This window comes from Rhinoraja longicauda, chromosome 7 (genome assembly GCF_053455715.1).
Source record: "Rhinoraja longicauda isolate Sanriku21f chromosome 7, sRhiLon1.1, whole genome shotgun sequence".
Taxonomy (NCBI): domain Eukaryota; kingdom Metazoa; phylum Chordata; class Chondrichthyes; order Rajiformes; family Arhynchobatidae; genus Rhinoraja; species Rhinoraja longicauda.
Window position 1 is genome coordinate 68128593 of NC_135959.1, and position 13505 is coordinate 68142097.

The 13505-nt window shown below is 42.2% G+C and overlaps 1 protein-coding gene across 4 annotated transcripts in view; it reads right to left on the bottom strand.

Moving 5' to 3' along the window:
- The window catches only part of birc2 (baculoviral IAP repeat containing 2), a 37117-nt gene extending 24988 nt beyond the window's left edge, over positions 1-12129 (bottom strand). For 2 of the 4 annotated variants that reach the window (XM_078402791.1, XM_078402794.1), the window contains exons 1-3: positions 10612-10743; positions 3542-4895; positions 1219-1318 (exon numbers count right to left, since the gene is read on the bottom strand). In XM_078402791.1, the coding sequence (XP_078258917.1) occupies positions 1219-1318; positions 3542-4451 (1010 nt within the window). In that variant the 5' untranslated portion in view covers positions 4452-4895; positions 10612-10743. Of the gene's footprint in view, positions 1-1218; positions 1319-3541; positions 4896-10611; positions 10744-10930; positions 11015-11866 lie in introns of those variants that run through there. The other 2 variants (XM_078402793.1, XM_078402792.1) reach the window with 2 other exon arrangements.
- Between the last annotated feature and the right edge of the window lie 1376 nt (positions 12130-13505).

Consider the following 13505-nt stretch of genomic DNA (forward strand, 5'->3'; position numbering starts at 1 on the left):
CGGGACTGTCAGAATGATGAAAGAATGTAGCGACTGGGCTTGTATTCACTGGAATTTAGAAGGATGAGAGGGGATCTTACAGAAAGATATAAAATTATTAAGGGATTGGACATGCTAGGTGTAGGAAACAAGTTCCTGATGTTGGGGGAGTTCAGAACCAGGGGGTTACAGTTTAAAAATAAGGGGTTGGCCATTTAGAACTGAGATGAGGAAAAACTTTTTCAGTCAGAGAGTTGTGAATTTGTGGAATTCTCTGCCTCAGGAGGCAGTGGAGGCCGATTCACTGGATGCATTCCAAAGAGAGCTAGAGCTCTTAGGGCTAGTGGAATCAAGGGATATGGGGAGAAGGCAGGAACGGGGTACTGATTGTGGATGATCAGCCATGGTCACATTGAATGGCAGTGCTGGCTCGAAGGACCGAATGGCCTACTCCTGCAGCTATTGTCTATGTATCTATGTATGATTCTTCCAATCAATAACATCAGGGCCAATTAATCCATCAAGGCAAATGCCTTTAATACATGGGAGGAATCTGCAACAATCACAGTTGAGAGCATGCACACCTCATACCACAGAGGTCGGGATCGAACCCGTGTTGCTGAAGCTACAAGTCTTGTTCTTCAGCTAAGAGCAGGTGTGGGTTTGGGAGATGCTGTTGAAGCACCCTTGGCTAATGCATCGTGTAAATAAGATGCACTGCAGCAACAATATGTCTGTGAACAACAGCTTGAATATTCATGTAGAAAATGGGATACCAATGAACTAGAGAAGTAAAACCCCCAAACCAAAAATACCCTTCCCTCCCATTACCCCAGCCGATGCTCATAAATCAGTCCCATCCACACATATATTTTGGCTCAATTCAATTATTGAGTATTTGTAACAGAAATGTGAAGTATAAAAATTATCATAGCCTGGCTACCAGATCAGAACCTGACCACGTGTCGGGTTTAGACCTGAAGCTGGGTCAAACCATGCTACAATGGCGTAACTCATGACCTGATCCAGATAAAGATTGCCCACCTAATATCACTACACGTAAATTGCATGTCTAAGATTCCAACAATCATAGTGACATGGATAAACTGCCAGATCTCAGATCGGATACTTTATATCCATCGGTGGGTCAGGCTGGTATGGGCATCCATTTTGTACACAAGCAGACCTTTTTCTCATCTTATTCAGAAAATAGCAAACATTTCAACATTGAAAATTTACCTTGGGAACCATTTTGCATGTTCCACCCATGGGTCATCTCCAGCCTCCCAGCTCCTCAGGCCACCATCACAATAAAAGCATTTCACATCGTCATTCTGACCTGAATTTTTTTTAAATACAATTATTCTCAACTTCATTTACTGGTGATCCAAAATATCACTAATTGAGTTAGATTACTTCCAAATACAAATTTTTCATCCTTTTCAGGAAAATGTTAAAAAAACAAGGAACAAAATACTAAGATGAAGGCAGTTTAGAAATGGAATTGAGTAGCTGAACAGTTTATTTTATCTAACATTTAATTTGATGTATTACAGGATGATGAACATCTGTTCTTCAGTGTGAGAACCAGACACAAAATGAGCATATAGTTACACATGAAAGTGGTGGTTCAAATGGACTGGGTGAAGAAGATGTTTGGCATGCTTGGCTTCATTGGGCAGGCTAACAAATAGTGAAGTTGGGACATCGTGATACAACTGTACAAGTCATTGGTGAGAACACACTTAAAGTATTGTGTTCAAAAGGGAGAGGCTGGATTACGATAGTTTATTCTTAGCAATACAGCGCAAATTTTTACTGAAGCCAATTAACCAACAACCTGAACGGGAGGAAACCAGAACACCCAGAATAAACCAGGTGGTCACAGGAAGAACATACAAACTCTGTACAGGTAGCACCCGTAATCAAGATCAAACCCAGGTCTCTTGTGCTGTAAGGCACCAACTCTACTGCTGCATCACTATGCCAGATGGACTAGGACATTTTTCTTTGGAGGCTACAAGCTGAGGGACAACCTCATTGATGTATACCAAATCATAAGCGGCATGGGTAAAGTGAATGTTTCAGTCTAATTCCCCCAGCATTGAGGGTTCCAAAACTTGAGGACATAGGCTTAAGGTAAGAGGGGAGCGATTTAAGAAGGATATTAAGGTCAACCTTTTCCAATCAGTGTAGTCTGTATCTGAAATGAGCTGCCGGGGGAAGCAAAAGAAACAGATACAATTACTACTGTCAAAAGACATTGGACAGATGTACGGATAAGGAATGGTTTAGAGGGATATGGGCCAAATGCAAGCAAATGGAACTAGCCCAGTATGCCAACTTGGTCAGCATGGACAAGTTGGGGTCAAAGGGCCTGTTGTAAAGCTCTGTGATTATGACACTATGACTCAATTCTAATCATGCTAGGTACAATAAAATCTCGATGCATGTCGATTTGATCTTTGAGATTCTGAATTATTCATGGGAACATTACCCATCTCACTGTTGCTGGTCTAGGGAAATAGACGCAGCCAGCAATCAATTGCTACAGCCAATCTTAGAGGAGTCAATGATGACATGAGGCATCTTAAGACACAAGTATTAAATACCTCAGTACTCAAGCCAGATAATTTTATTCTTTAAAAAGATGGTGGAGCAGGCCATAATAAAGGAAGGCAGCAATTAACCTTCTGTTCTAATTGATCCTCTGATCAGTCTGATTTCTCCCACTGCACTCCCATCACACAATCCCCAAAGCAGCCCAACAATTTATTTGGCTCCATTTATAAACTAGCTTCAGTACTTCCTCTGAGTTACAATTTTATTTAATGTCTTCAGGTAACAGTGCCAAAGAGTCATAAAGTCTGGAAACAGGCCCTTCGGCCCAACTTACCCACGCCTACCAACATGTCCTATCTACAATAGTCCCATTTGCCCACTCTTGTCCCATAACCCTCTAAACCTATCCTATGTAGCTGTCCAAACGTCTCTTAAATGTTATGATGGCACCTGCCTTAAGTACTTCCTCCGGCAGCGAGTTCCAAATACCCACCATGCTGTGTGGAAAAAGGTTACCCATCAGGTTCTTATTAAATCTTTCCCCCCCTCAACTTAAACCCAAGTCCTCTTATTCTCGATTCCCCATGGCAAGACTCTGTGCATTTACCCGATCTATTCCGATCTTGTACACCGCCAGAAGATCAATCACCCTGCATCCTCCTGCTCTCCAAGGAATAAAGCCTTAGCCAGCTCAACATCTTCCTATAGTTCAGGCCCCAAGATGCCACATTCAAGGGACTATATACCTGCACTCCTAGATCCCTCTGCTCTACAGCACTCTACAAAGCCCTGCCATTCACTGTGCAGATCCTGCCTTTGTTAGGCTGCCCAATATGCAAGACCTCGCACTTCTCTGTATTGAATATCGCCAACATTCCTTGAGCCTACCTGCCCAATCATTCAAGATCCTGCTGCAATTTTTGACAATCATCTTCACTATCTACATCAGCACATACCCACTTTAGTGTCATTGAGTGAAATAGGAATAAAACGCACGTACCGACATAGTAGAAACCAGCTCTAGATAGCTGTTCAGGTTGAATAAAATTCCTAACTGGCCAACTCAAAAATGTCTGTAGACGAGTATCATAAGACTGCATTTCGGGATGTCTTGGATGCAGAACTGCATGTTGATTTGATCTTTGTGATTCTGAATTATTCATGGGAACATTACCCACCTCATTCCCCAAAATAAAGAGGCAAGAAGGGAAATGTCTCCTATGTTCAGTTATTGCACGATCTCCAGGTTCCCAGTTACTTAATCTTCCACCACAGACAAAGCATGCAACTTTATCATCTTCCCCAGTATAATGAAACCCAGCTTTCGCTAACTCTGCTGGCATTAAAGAAGAATATGATGGCCAATTCTGAAAAGTTTGAAGTCTTGTTTCTTCACGACACATAGCAACACTGTATTGAGGATATCTCAATTGATGAGAAGTATCTTCCACACTTCTGGTGGCCACTGGATCAGGAAGATTACTGCAGTACAAGTCAGATGATGCTCCATTTTCATAAAGAGAAGAGTGAAAAAAAGAACCACTTGACAGAGAAAATTGAGAGTGACTTGAAGGGCAGTCAATGCCCAAACGTAGGCTATTAACGAAACTGCATTCTGGGTTACTCCTTTTGTGCCTTTCAACAGCATTATCTCCCAGTTGCCAGTCTTCAACAATAACCCCACAACAGAAGCAGCATACCTTGTCACCTACATTGGTGTAATAGAATCCAGCACGTGCAAGATTCCTTTCTGATATCAAAACACTTGCCGGGAATTTAGCAAACGTTGAAATACGATAAAGTTCTGAAGACAGGTCATATTGCAGTTCTTGATCTCCACCTATTCTAAAGTGGCCGAAACTTTGATTTTGAAGTATATTCATGAAAATTGTTTTGAAGAAAGGGGGCATACCTTTCTTCGGGAGGAGCTTTGTTGCTGGTTTTCAAAGCTAAAATGAATGAAACTAGGAATCAATTTTAAGATTGAAGCATACCCAGGTAGGTTTGAGTCCAGAGGTGGGCAGGACGTAGTATAGGCACAAGAGTGTAGGTGAAAAATTGGTGCAAGGAAAGGACATACAGGAGATGTGACTCAATGGTATTCTATATAAAGAAACCTACAAGGAATAGAATTACAAAAATTGAGCAGAAAATTGACAGTTTCACTTAAAAAGAGGCCTTCCTGAAAAATTGTAACTGAACAGAAACAAAGCTCCTTCAAAAAAAGGTATATGCCTGTTGATATTTAAACTTCCATCATGAAGTTAAAGCTTCAACGTAAGAAAATGTATATCTTCTTTACTGGAAATATTAGCATGACAAAAATAACTGGAGATTGAGTCTTCAAAAGAAACCTGAGGAAGAAAAAAAATATTTAGCAAAATGTTTCTTAGTTACAACACAATATCTTGCAGCCATCATATTTCAATCTTTGTTTACTTTTATCAACATTGTTGACATTTAAGTACATTGCAGTTTAATAAAGTTAATGATAAACAATCCTCTAACATTGTCAAATTTCTTATTATTTGTCAAGCTTGTTAACCACTTTGGGGACAGGAGTAGAAACACAGAAGCACAAATAGTTAAACATTTGGCTACATGTAATCAAAGAACTTCACGACACAGGCAACTTATGCTACCACCACTGCCCCCACCTCCTGACCCTCGGGTTCCCACTGCATTTCAAACTGATCCCTGGTATAAGATGGCTCAAAATCATTTATCTCAGAAATTAAATTTCAATACAGATAATTTAGCGAATGCAATGTGAGTAGTTATGATCATTGTGCTTTAGTGAAAGCAAAAATCTGAAAAGTTTTCAATTTTTTCAGTTTCACACACTGATTACTTCTATTTAAAAAAACACCTCAGCATAATTGGCAGGACATTACAGAACATCATCCTTAAAGAAGATTAGCAAAGTAATTTCAAAATATACCTCAATTTATAAGTGGTAAGCTGGTGAACATGCATTAGTTTGATGGCTTTCAGTACTCAACTTCTTAAAAGTCTAAATGTCAGAGCAGATCTCTGGTATATTAAAGACCTTTGGTAATCACTGCAATCTCCTTGATGAGGTTTCATACTACTTTTAAGTAATATTTAGCACATAGGATGGGTTCAATTTAAAGTATGCGGTCTTCATAATACAAACAGTTTAAAGATCTGCCAAATTTTTTCAATACTGTTAGCGTCAAACAGCACCTATATGATGACTTATGTTCAAGATCACTTAATGATTGGTAAACTGGTCAATATATGAATGTGATACACAATTTAAGAATACGAGGACAGAAATGAACACATGTAATCTTTTGGCCCCATTCACTAGGATCACAGTTGATCTGTGATCCAATTCCAGACATCTACCTTTCTGCACATCCCCATACCCTTTAAATATTTAATTTACAAGTATTTATTTTAAATCAAAATTAATTACGTTTTAATTGCCATTGCGGGAAAAATCCAAATTTCTACCACTGCGGTTTTCGTTTAATTCAGTCCTTAAAGGACTGGCTCGAGCATTCAGATTATCTATATACTAAAACTCTCGTTTGTTTGTTCCTGAACTACAGCCAAAACGGTACACGGCAGCGTGACAATTTTAGGCCCACCTTACTCACCCTCGTCCCTTTGGTGCTAATGGAAGGTTTCATTGAAATCGGTGTTATATTTTAAAAGTTATTCACATTTTAAAGTTTAAATCTATCTCCTAGGGAGGGGGAGAAGCGGGGGGGGGGGGAAGAGGAGGGAGTGGGGAGGAGAGGGGAGAGTGGGGGAGGAGAGGGGAGAGGAGAGGGGAGAGTGGGGGAGGAGAGGGGAGAGTGGGGGAGGAGAGGGGAGAGTGGGGGAGGAGAGGGGAGAGTGGGGGAGGAGAGGGGAGAGTGGGGGAGGAGAGGGTAAAGCACCAGTGCAGGAGAGGTTTGGGCCCAACGGGTCCACTTGGTCTAATATCCTTTAAATCCAGACTCCTCAATCAAGTTCCTCTTACTACCTTGAATACTTCAATCAAATTACTTAATTACTGGAAAGTCCTTGTATGAAGAAACAATAAACTCCATTATCATTTTCAACCCATGTGCTTGAACATCAAACACTTTCAACCAAATGTTTCAGACAGTGTCTGCTCATGGGTTAAATAGGATAACTGCATGAAAGTGGTTAATGCTGTGAGGGCAACCCTGGAAACTAATTTATATGCTGGTGAACTTAACTTGACTGGTGGGAAAGGTACTGGAGGGGATTCTGAGAGACAGGTTCTACCCGACATTTGGAAAGGTAACGATTGATTAGGAATAATCAGTATGGCTTTGTGAGTGGAAAATTATGCCTCACCCAGCAATTCAATTTTTTTTTAATGAGTTGATCACGAGGATTGACATGGGGACGGTCATAGACGTCATCTACATGGACATTAGCAAGGCCTTTGACAAGGTCCTAGATTATAGGCTTGTCTAGAAAGTTAGAACACGAGACCCAGGGTGAGCTAACCAAATGGATACAAAATTGGCTCACTAGGTGGTAGGAATAAGAGGGTGCTATTGGAGAGTTATTTTCAGATTGGATGCCTGTGACCAATGCTGTTGCATAGGGATCTATGCCTGGTCCTTTGTTGTCTGCCATCTATATCATTGATTTGGTTCAGAATGTAGTAAGCATGATTAATAAGTCTGAAGATGGCAACAACAATGGTGGTACACCGGAGCCAAAACATTATGACCACCAACAAGTGAAGTCAATAACATTGTTTATCTTGTTCTAATGGCACCTGTCGGGGGGGGGGGGGGGGGGGGGGGGGGAGGGGGCTGGGGGATATATGAGGCAGCAAGTGAACAGTCAGTTCTTGAAGTTGATGTGTTGGATGCAGGAGAAATGGGCAGGAGTAAAGACCTGAGCGACTTTGACAAGGGCCAAATTGTTACGGCCAGACAGTTGGGTCGGAGCAGTTCTGAAACGGCAAGGCTTGTGGGGTGCTCCCGGTCAGGTTCTGACTATCTCCCCTATGTCTCATAATTTTATATACTTCTATTAGGCGACATTCTGCTAAACCTCTGGGCCCACCCTAAAGCCTCAACATCCTTCTTGTAATGGGGCAACCAGAACTGTACGCAATACTCCAAATGCTGCCCAACCACAGTTCTAAAAAGCTGCAACAGAACTTCATTCTATTTGCGTCACTATCTACTAGTGTTGTCTTCTTGGCTGTATTGCCATCCAAGGCTCAATCCCATTATCCCTCTTTTAGGAAAATACAAATTGAAGGAGATTTTTTGTCCCCTAAAATGCTTCAACAAAAAAATAATATTCTACGCAATCACCTTCCAATGCTTTACCAATAATTAATCATCAGCTGTTCCCACACCACTTGCTATATTGAGTTAGACTTCAGTAATTATGGTCCCAATATGTTCTTCTGAACTTTCCACTAACACATTCTTGAAATGGTTACTGTAGATCTTAAGCCCCAATGATAATTTGAGTTACACTTGGAAATAGCATTGGCCACGGAAACTCTTAGTACCAACTGTGTGGTTAAGATACAAAATGTAAAAATATTGTAAAAGTGTAAAATAGGAAATGATTTTCAAAATTATATATTTTTTCCCACATTTAGACACTGTAAAGATATCCAAGAGTTGATTTACTTCCAATGACCATAAACCTCCTTTATGTGAGATTGGACTCTGATCACTGGATTATTGACTCCCCTTAATGCCCATTGGTCCATGGTGCTACACCTAGTCAAATATTGCCTTAATGCTAAGGACAAATTGCTCTTGGATTAGCTCTCAGACCGAAGAAAGATCTCGACCCGAAGCGTAACTTATCCACCTTTTTCAAAACTTGCTCAGCACATCTTTAAATGTTGCACTCTCACCTTAAAATTAAATCCTTTAATTATTTCATCCTGTGAAAAAGATTCTGACTGTCCGATCAATGTCTCTCATAATTTTCTGTACTTCTATTAGGTCACCCCTCAATTTCTGCTGGTCCAGAGAAAACAATCCAAGGCTGTCCTGTCCAACTGCTCCCTGTAGCAAATACCCATTTATCGAGGCATCTTTCTGGTAGAACTTCTTTGCACCCTTTACAAAACCTCAACATCCTTCTTGTAATGGGGAGACGACAACCGCATCTACCACTCCAAATGCAGCCTAATCAATGTCCCATAAAGCTGCATTATGACTTTCTGACTCTTATATTCAATACCCTATGAAAGCAAACATACCACATGCTTTAAAGATTTCAAGATCAATTTATTGTCACATGTACCAATTAAGATAGTGAAATTTGAGTTACCATACAGCCATACTAAGTAAAAAGCAACAAGACACAAAGACACATAAAGCAAATTTTAACATAAACGTCCACCACAGCAGATTCCACATCCCTCACTATGATGAAAGTAATAAAGTTCAATCATCGTCCTCTTTTTTCTCCCATGGTCAGGGCTGTTGAACCATCCGCAGTCGGGGTCCCTGATCAAAGACCCTGCAGCCGACAGTCCGAAGCCCTCGCATCGGGATGATCGAAACTGTCCAGGAAAGGCCGCCAACTACTCGATGTTAGGCCGCAGTGGGGACGGAGACACAATACGGAAAAGAGTTGCATCCCCGTTGAGGTAACAGATTGAAAAAAAAGTTTCCCCCAACTCCCCATATAAAACAAAACAAGAAACACTAAAACATACTTTTAACACGTACTTAAAATAACAAAAACAGAAGGACAGGCAGACTGTTGGCGAGGCCGCCATTGCTGGTGGCGCCACCCGGTGATTTCTTTCCCACTTTATCTACTTGTGGTGCCACTTTCAGGGAGTTACAGACTTGAATCCCAATATCCCTCTGTACAACAATGGTGTATATTTTCTCCTTACATTTAGCCCCCCAAAGTTCTCAGATTAAACTCCATCTGCCACTCTTCTGCACATTTCTGCCACTGAGCTATATCCCGCTGTACACTGTGACAGCCTTCCCCACAGTCCGCAACCATTGCAAACTCTGTGTCATCTGCAAATTTACTAACCAACAGCAGTGGTCCCAGCAAAGATCCTTATGTAACTCCAGTTGTCACAGACCTTCATCTCGAAAATTGTCCTTCCACCACAGACCTCTGTCTTCTATTGGTAAGCTAGTTCTGAATTCATACGACCAGGTCATTATTAATCCTGTGCATCTTAATCTTCTGGATTAGCGTACCACGGGGGGGGGGGGGGGGGGGTTATCAAATTCCTTACTACAATCCATGTAAACAACATCCACTGTCCTGTCCTAATCAATCATCTTTGTTGCCTCCTCAAAAAACTTGATTAAGTTACTCATATACTACCTGTTGTATACAAAGCCAAAGAGACACAAAAAGCTGGAGTAACTCATCATCATCTCTGGAGAGGAATGGGTGACGTTTCGGGTCGAGACCCTTCTTCAGCCAATCGATACAAACCCATTCTGACTGTCCGTTATTCACCCATCTCTTCTAAATGGTAATTAGAATTGTTCCTCAAGGGAAGTAGGTATCGGCAATTTATGCCAAACTTGCTTGCAACGCCCAGAATCCCGAAATAATTTAAGAAAACTGGATATTGAATCTTACCTGAACAGTTACAGTTGCCTTCCTTTTACCGCCCTGTTTAACTTTTTTGTGCAATACTGGCAGTGAAAAAGTGTTGAGAGGAAGTCAACGCGTACAAGATACGAAGTCACTAAAGTTACTAAGATACCAAACGTCACATATTCCTTCTCTCGAGAGATGCTGCCTGTCCCGCTGAGTTACTCCAACATTTTGTGTCTATTTTCTATTTAAACCATTTTTGCGTTTCCTTACTAAAGTTTCCCCACCAGCAGCACTTACACGTCACAGACCTACAAAGGGCGGCCACCTAACCACAAGGTGGAGTCACCCCCAGGACATGCTATGGACAAATAAGGTGTTTAATCAGCAGTCAGCCGCTGCAATTACCGCTCTGCAATGACTTCGCCAGTCCGCCCTTTCCACCAAATATATTATCTTTCATCTTTGCTTTCCACTGCCGATTTATCAGGTCCACCACACATGAATACCACTTACCCATTTCACGGAAACGACTTAAACCCACCCACTGCGATATCCTGGAAACAATGACGCTGCTGGCCTTCCCCTGGCTGCTTCTGCTTCTCAGTTGCTCCTCCCCCCCCCCCCCCCAAACCTTCAGTCCGTCCTCGGGTAGTGCGAGTGCGCTCGGCTCGGCTCCCTTCCCGGTCCCTTTCCGCCCCCCCCCTCCCTCCCTCCCTCTCTCTCGGCAACCCACCCCTCCCCTCCGGCAATGCGCCGACCGCTCGGCCCCGACCCCTCCGGCAACGCGCCGACCACTCGGCTCGGCCCGTCCCCCATCTGCTAACCCACCCACCGTTGGCCGGACGGCACCCAGACCGCTCGCTCGTTCGTTCGGCTGCTCCTCGCACTGCGGCTGCGCAGTGATTCAAATGAAAACAACAAGGGCGAGGGCGAGTACCCGGCGCTCGCGGATTGGCCGTTGCTGGGGACTTTGCGCAGCTCCTCGCCGTCTGCATCCGCGTCCAGCAAACCGCTCACCCCCACACGCACACAACGCCGTCTGCATCCGCGTCCACCAACCGCTCACCCCCACACGCACACAATGCCGTCTGCATCCGCGTCCACCAACCGCTCACCCCCACACGCACACAACACACACACACAGGGCCGCACGACAGGAACTGCAACTGAAAATACCCCGACAGTTTCTGCAGACTGGATTTCACGTCGACAAAACCTTCCTCGGAACTAGGAAAGTGACACAATTGCAGCTTCTTGCGTCCTTCCAAACATACGGCTTGCTCAAGGGACTGCAGATGCTAGATTACACCGAAGACGACACTTAAAGCTGGAGTAACTCAGCGGGACGGGCAGCACATCTCTCTGGAGAGAAGGAATAATAAATAGGTGACGATTTGGGTCGAGACCCTTCTTCAGACTGAGAGTCAGGAGGGAGACACAGGGATACGGGAGTGTAAGGTGTGGAAATGAGACATCAATGGAGACGGGTTTAAAGGAAAACGTAGCATGGATCTTTGTTGGCGAGAGGAAGGTGACAACAAAGCACAGACCGCAGGTGCAGGTAGTCTGCAATAAAAACAAAATGCTGGATATATTTTGCAGAGACAAACTAGGTTTCAGGTTCTTTGTCAGAACTGGGAAAGTGACAAAACTGCAGTCCCTTGTGTCCTTAACATATGACTTGTTCGTTATCCCCTTCTCCTTCCACGCATCAAGAGTCAAGAATATTTTGTCACATGTTAAGAAACAGAACAAATGAAATTCTTACCTGCAGTCGCACAATAGCTATGCAAACATAGTATGTATGTATAGCCGGTTTACAACGAAGATGGAGATAGAAATGCTGAAGTAACTCAGCAAGTCAGGCAACATTCCTGCAGAAAATGAATAGGTGATGTTTCAGCTCGACGCCCTTCAGCCAGGGGAGAGGGAAACTTGATATGAAGAGGTACAAAGAACAAATGAATGAAAGGTATGCAAAAAGACACATCAAAGCCAGCGACAATTGTCATGGAAAGGTGGGGCCCACAATGGTCGTGGAGTGAAACTAACGAACGAGTGAAACTGAAACTAACGAACGAGTGAAACTGAAACTAAGCAAAACGACAGTAAAACTAGTGGAATGACTAGGGTGGGGGAAAGCAAGGGTTACTTGAACTTGGGAAAAATCAGTCCCACTGGGTTGGAAACTGCCCAAGCAAAATGTGAGGTGCTGCTCTTCCAATTTACGTTTGGCCTCACACTGACAGTGGAGATAGCGCAAGACAGAAAGGTCAATACAACAAAAAGTTCACCATATGTAAAGAGAACAAACTAACAATTGAAGGACATTCAGAGATGATGCCTGTCCCGCTGAGTTACTCCAGGTTTTTGTGAATATCTTCATGTCAGAAGAATGTCTGGTGATAGAATGCCAAAGTTGCTGCTTTACAGAGAGCTGAGTGAGGGCAAACAACAATGTGTGGACAGAAAGAAACATTCAAAAGCTCTTTAGACATCCCTGGGGAATTTCAACATTGCCACACATCACATGGAACAATGAGTACTGGATTTTCACATTTGGTGTATCCACATAAATAGGGAGAAGAGAATCTTGAAAATTAAGAAATACTCTGCAATGTATAGTATTAATAAATTCCATTCGTTAGCTTTTTAAAAATCTGATGTCAACTCTGCTCATTTAATATTTTGCAATAATCTTGACATCATATCCTTTATAAATTCCGGCTATTGTCTGGAAAATCCCCAAATCTCATGTCTAGTCCATTTCCTTTCTTTCATGATGCAATTCCCAGATAATATTTTCCATTGATGTTCACATTATCCCTTCTACTTCTAAATATAAATAGATGACAGCCCAATGTCATTTCCTCATCCTAATTTCCCCCAAGTGATACAGATCTTTCAGATGCTACGCTATAAGCACCTTCTAAAATATGTAACTTAGTTATTTTTAAAAGTGACACAACCATTGTAACAATTTATAGAGTTAATTTGAAAATTCATGTACAATAGAACTCCAATAATCTACAGCCAATTATTCAGATATCCCAATAGTTTGACATCTGACAATAGTTGCAATTCTGTTCAATTTTCTGGGTGGGGAGGCAGGGCGGGTGGGAGGGGAACGGTTCCTGAACTACCCATTACTTCACTTAGGCCTTGAATCTTGTGCTCAATTCAAATTAATCTGGACCCCATTTCACCCTATCTGGTTTAATCGAAAATTCATTATACCTCCATGTAACATCTAAAAAAAAATTAAAGTTGTGTTGGGGCAATAATAGGGAAAATATCTGATAGTTTATATAACCTGCTAACCCAGCAGCAAGTACTGAGCATGCCAGCTTAGAGTACCTACAAATCAATAACTTAAATTTTCCAGATTTAATAATAATAATAATAAT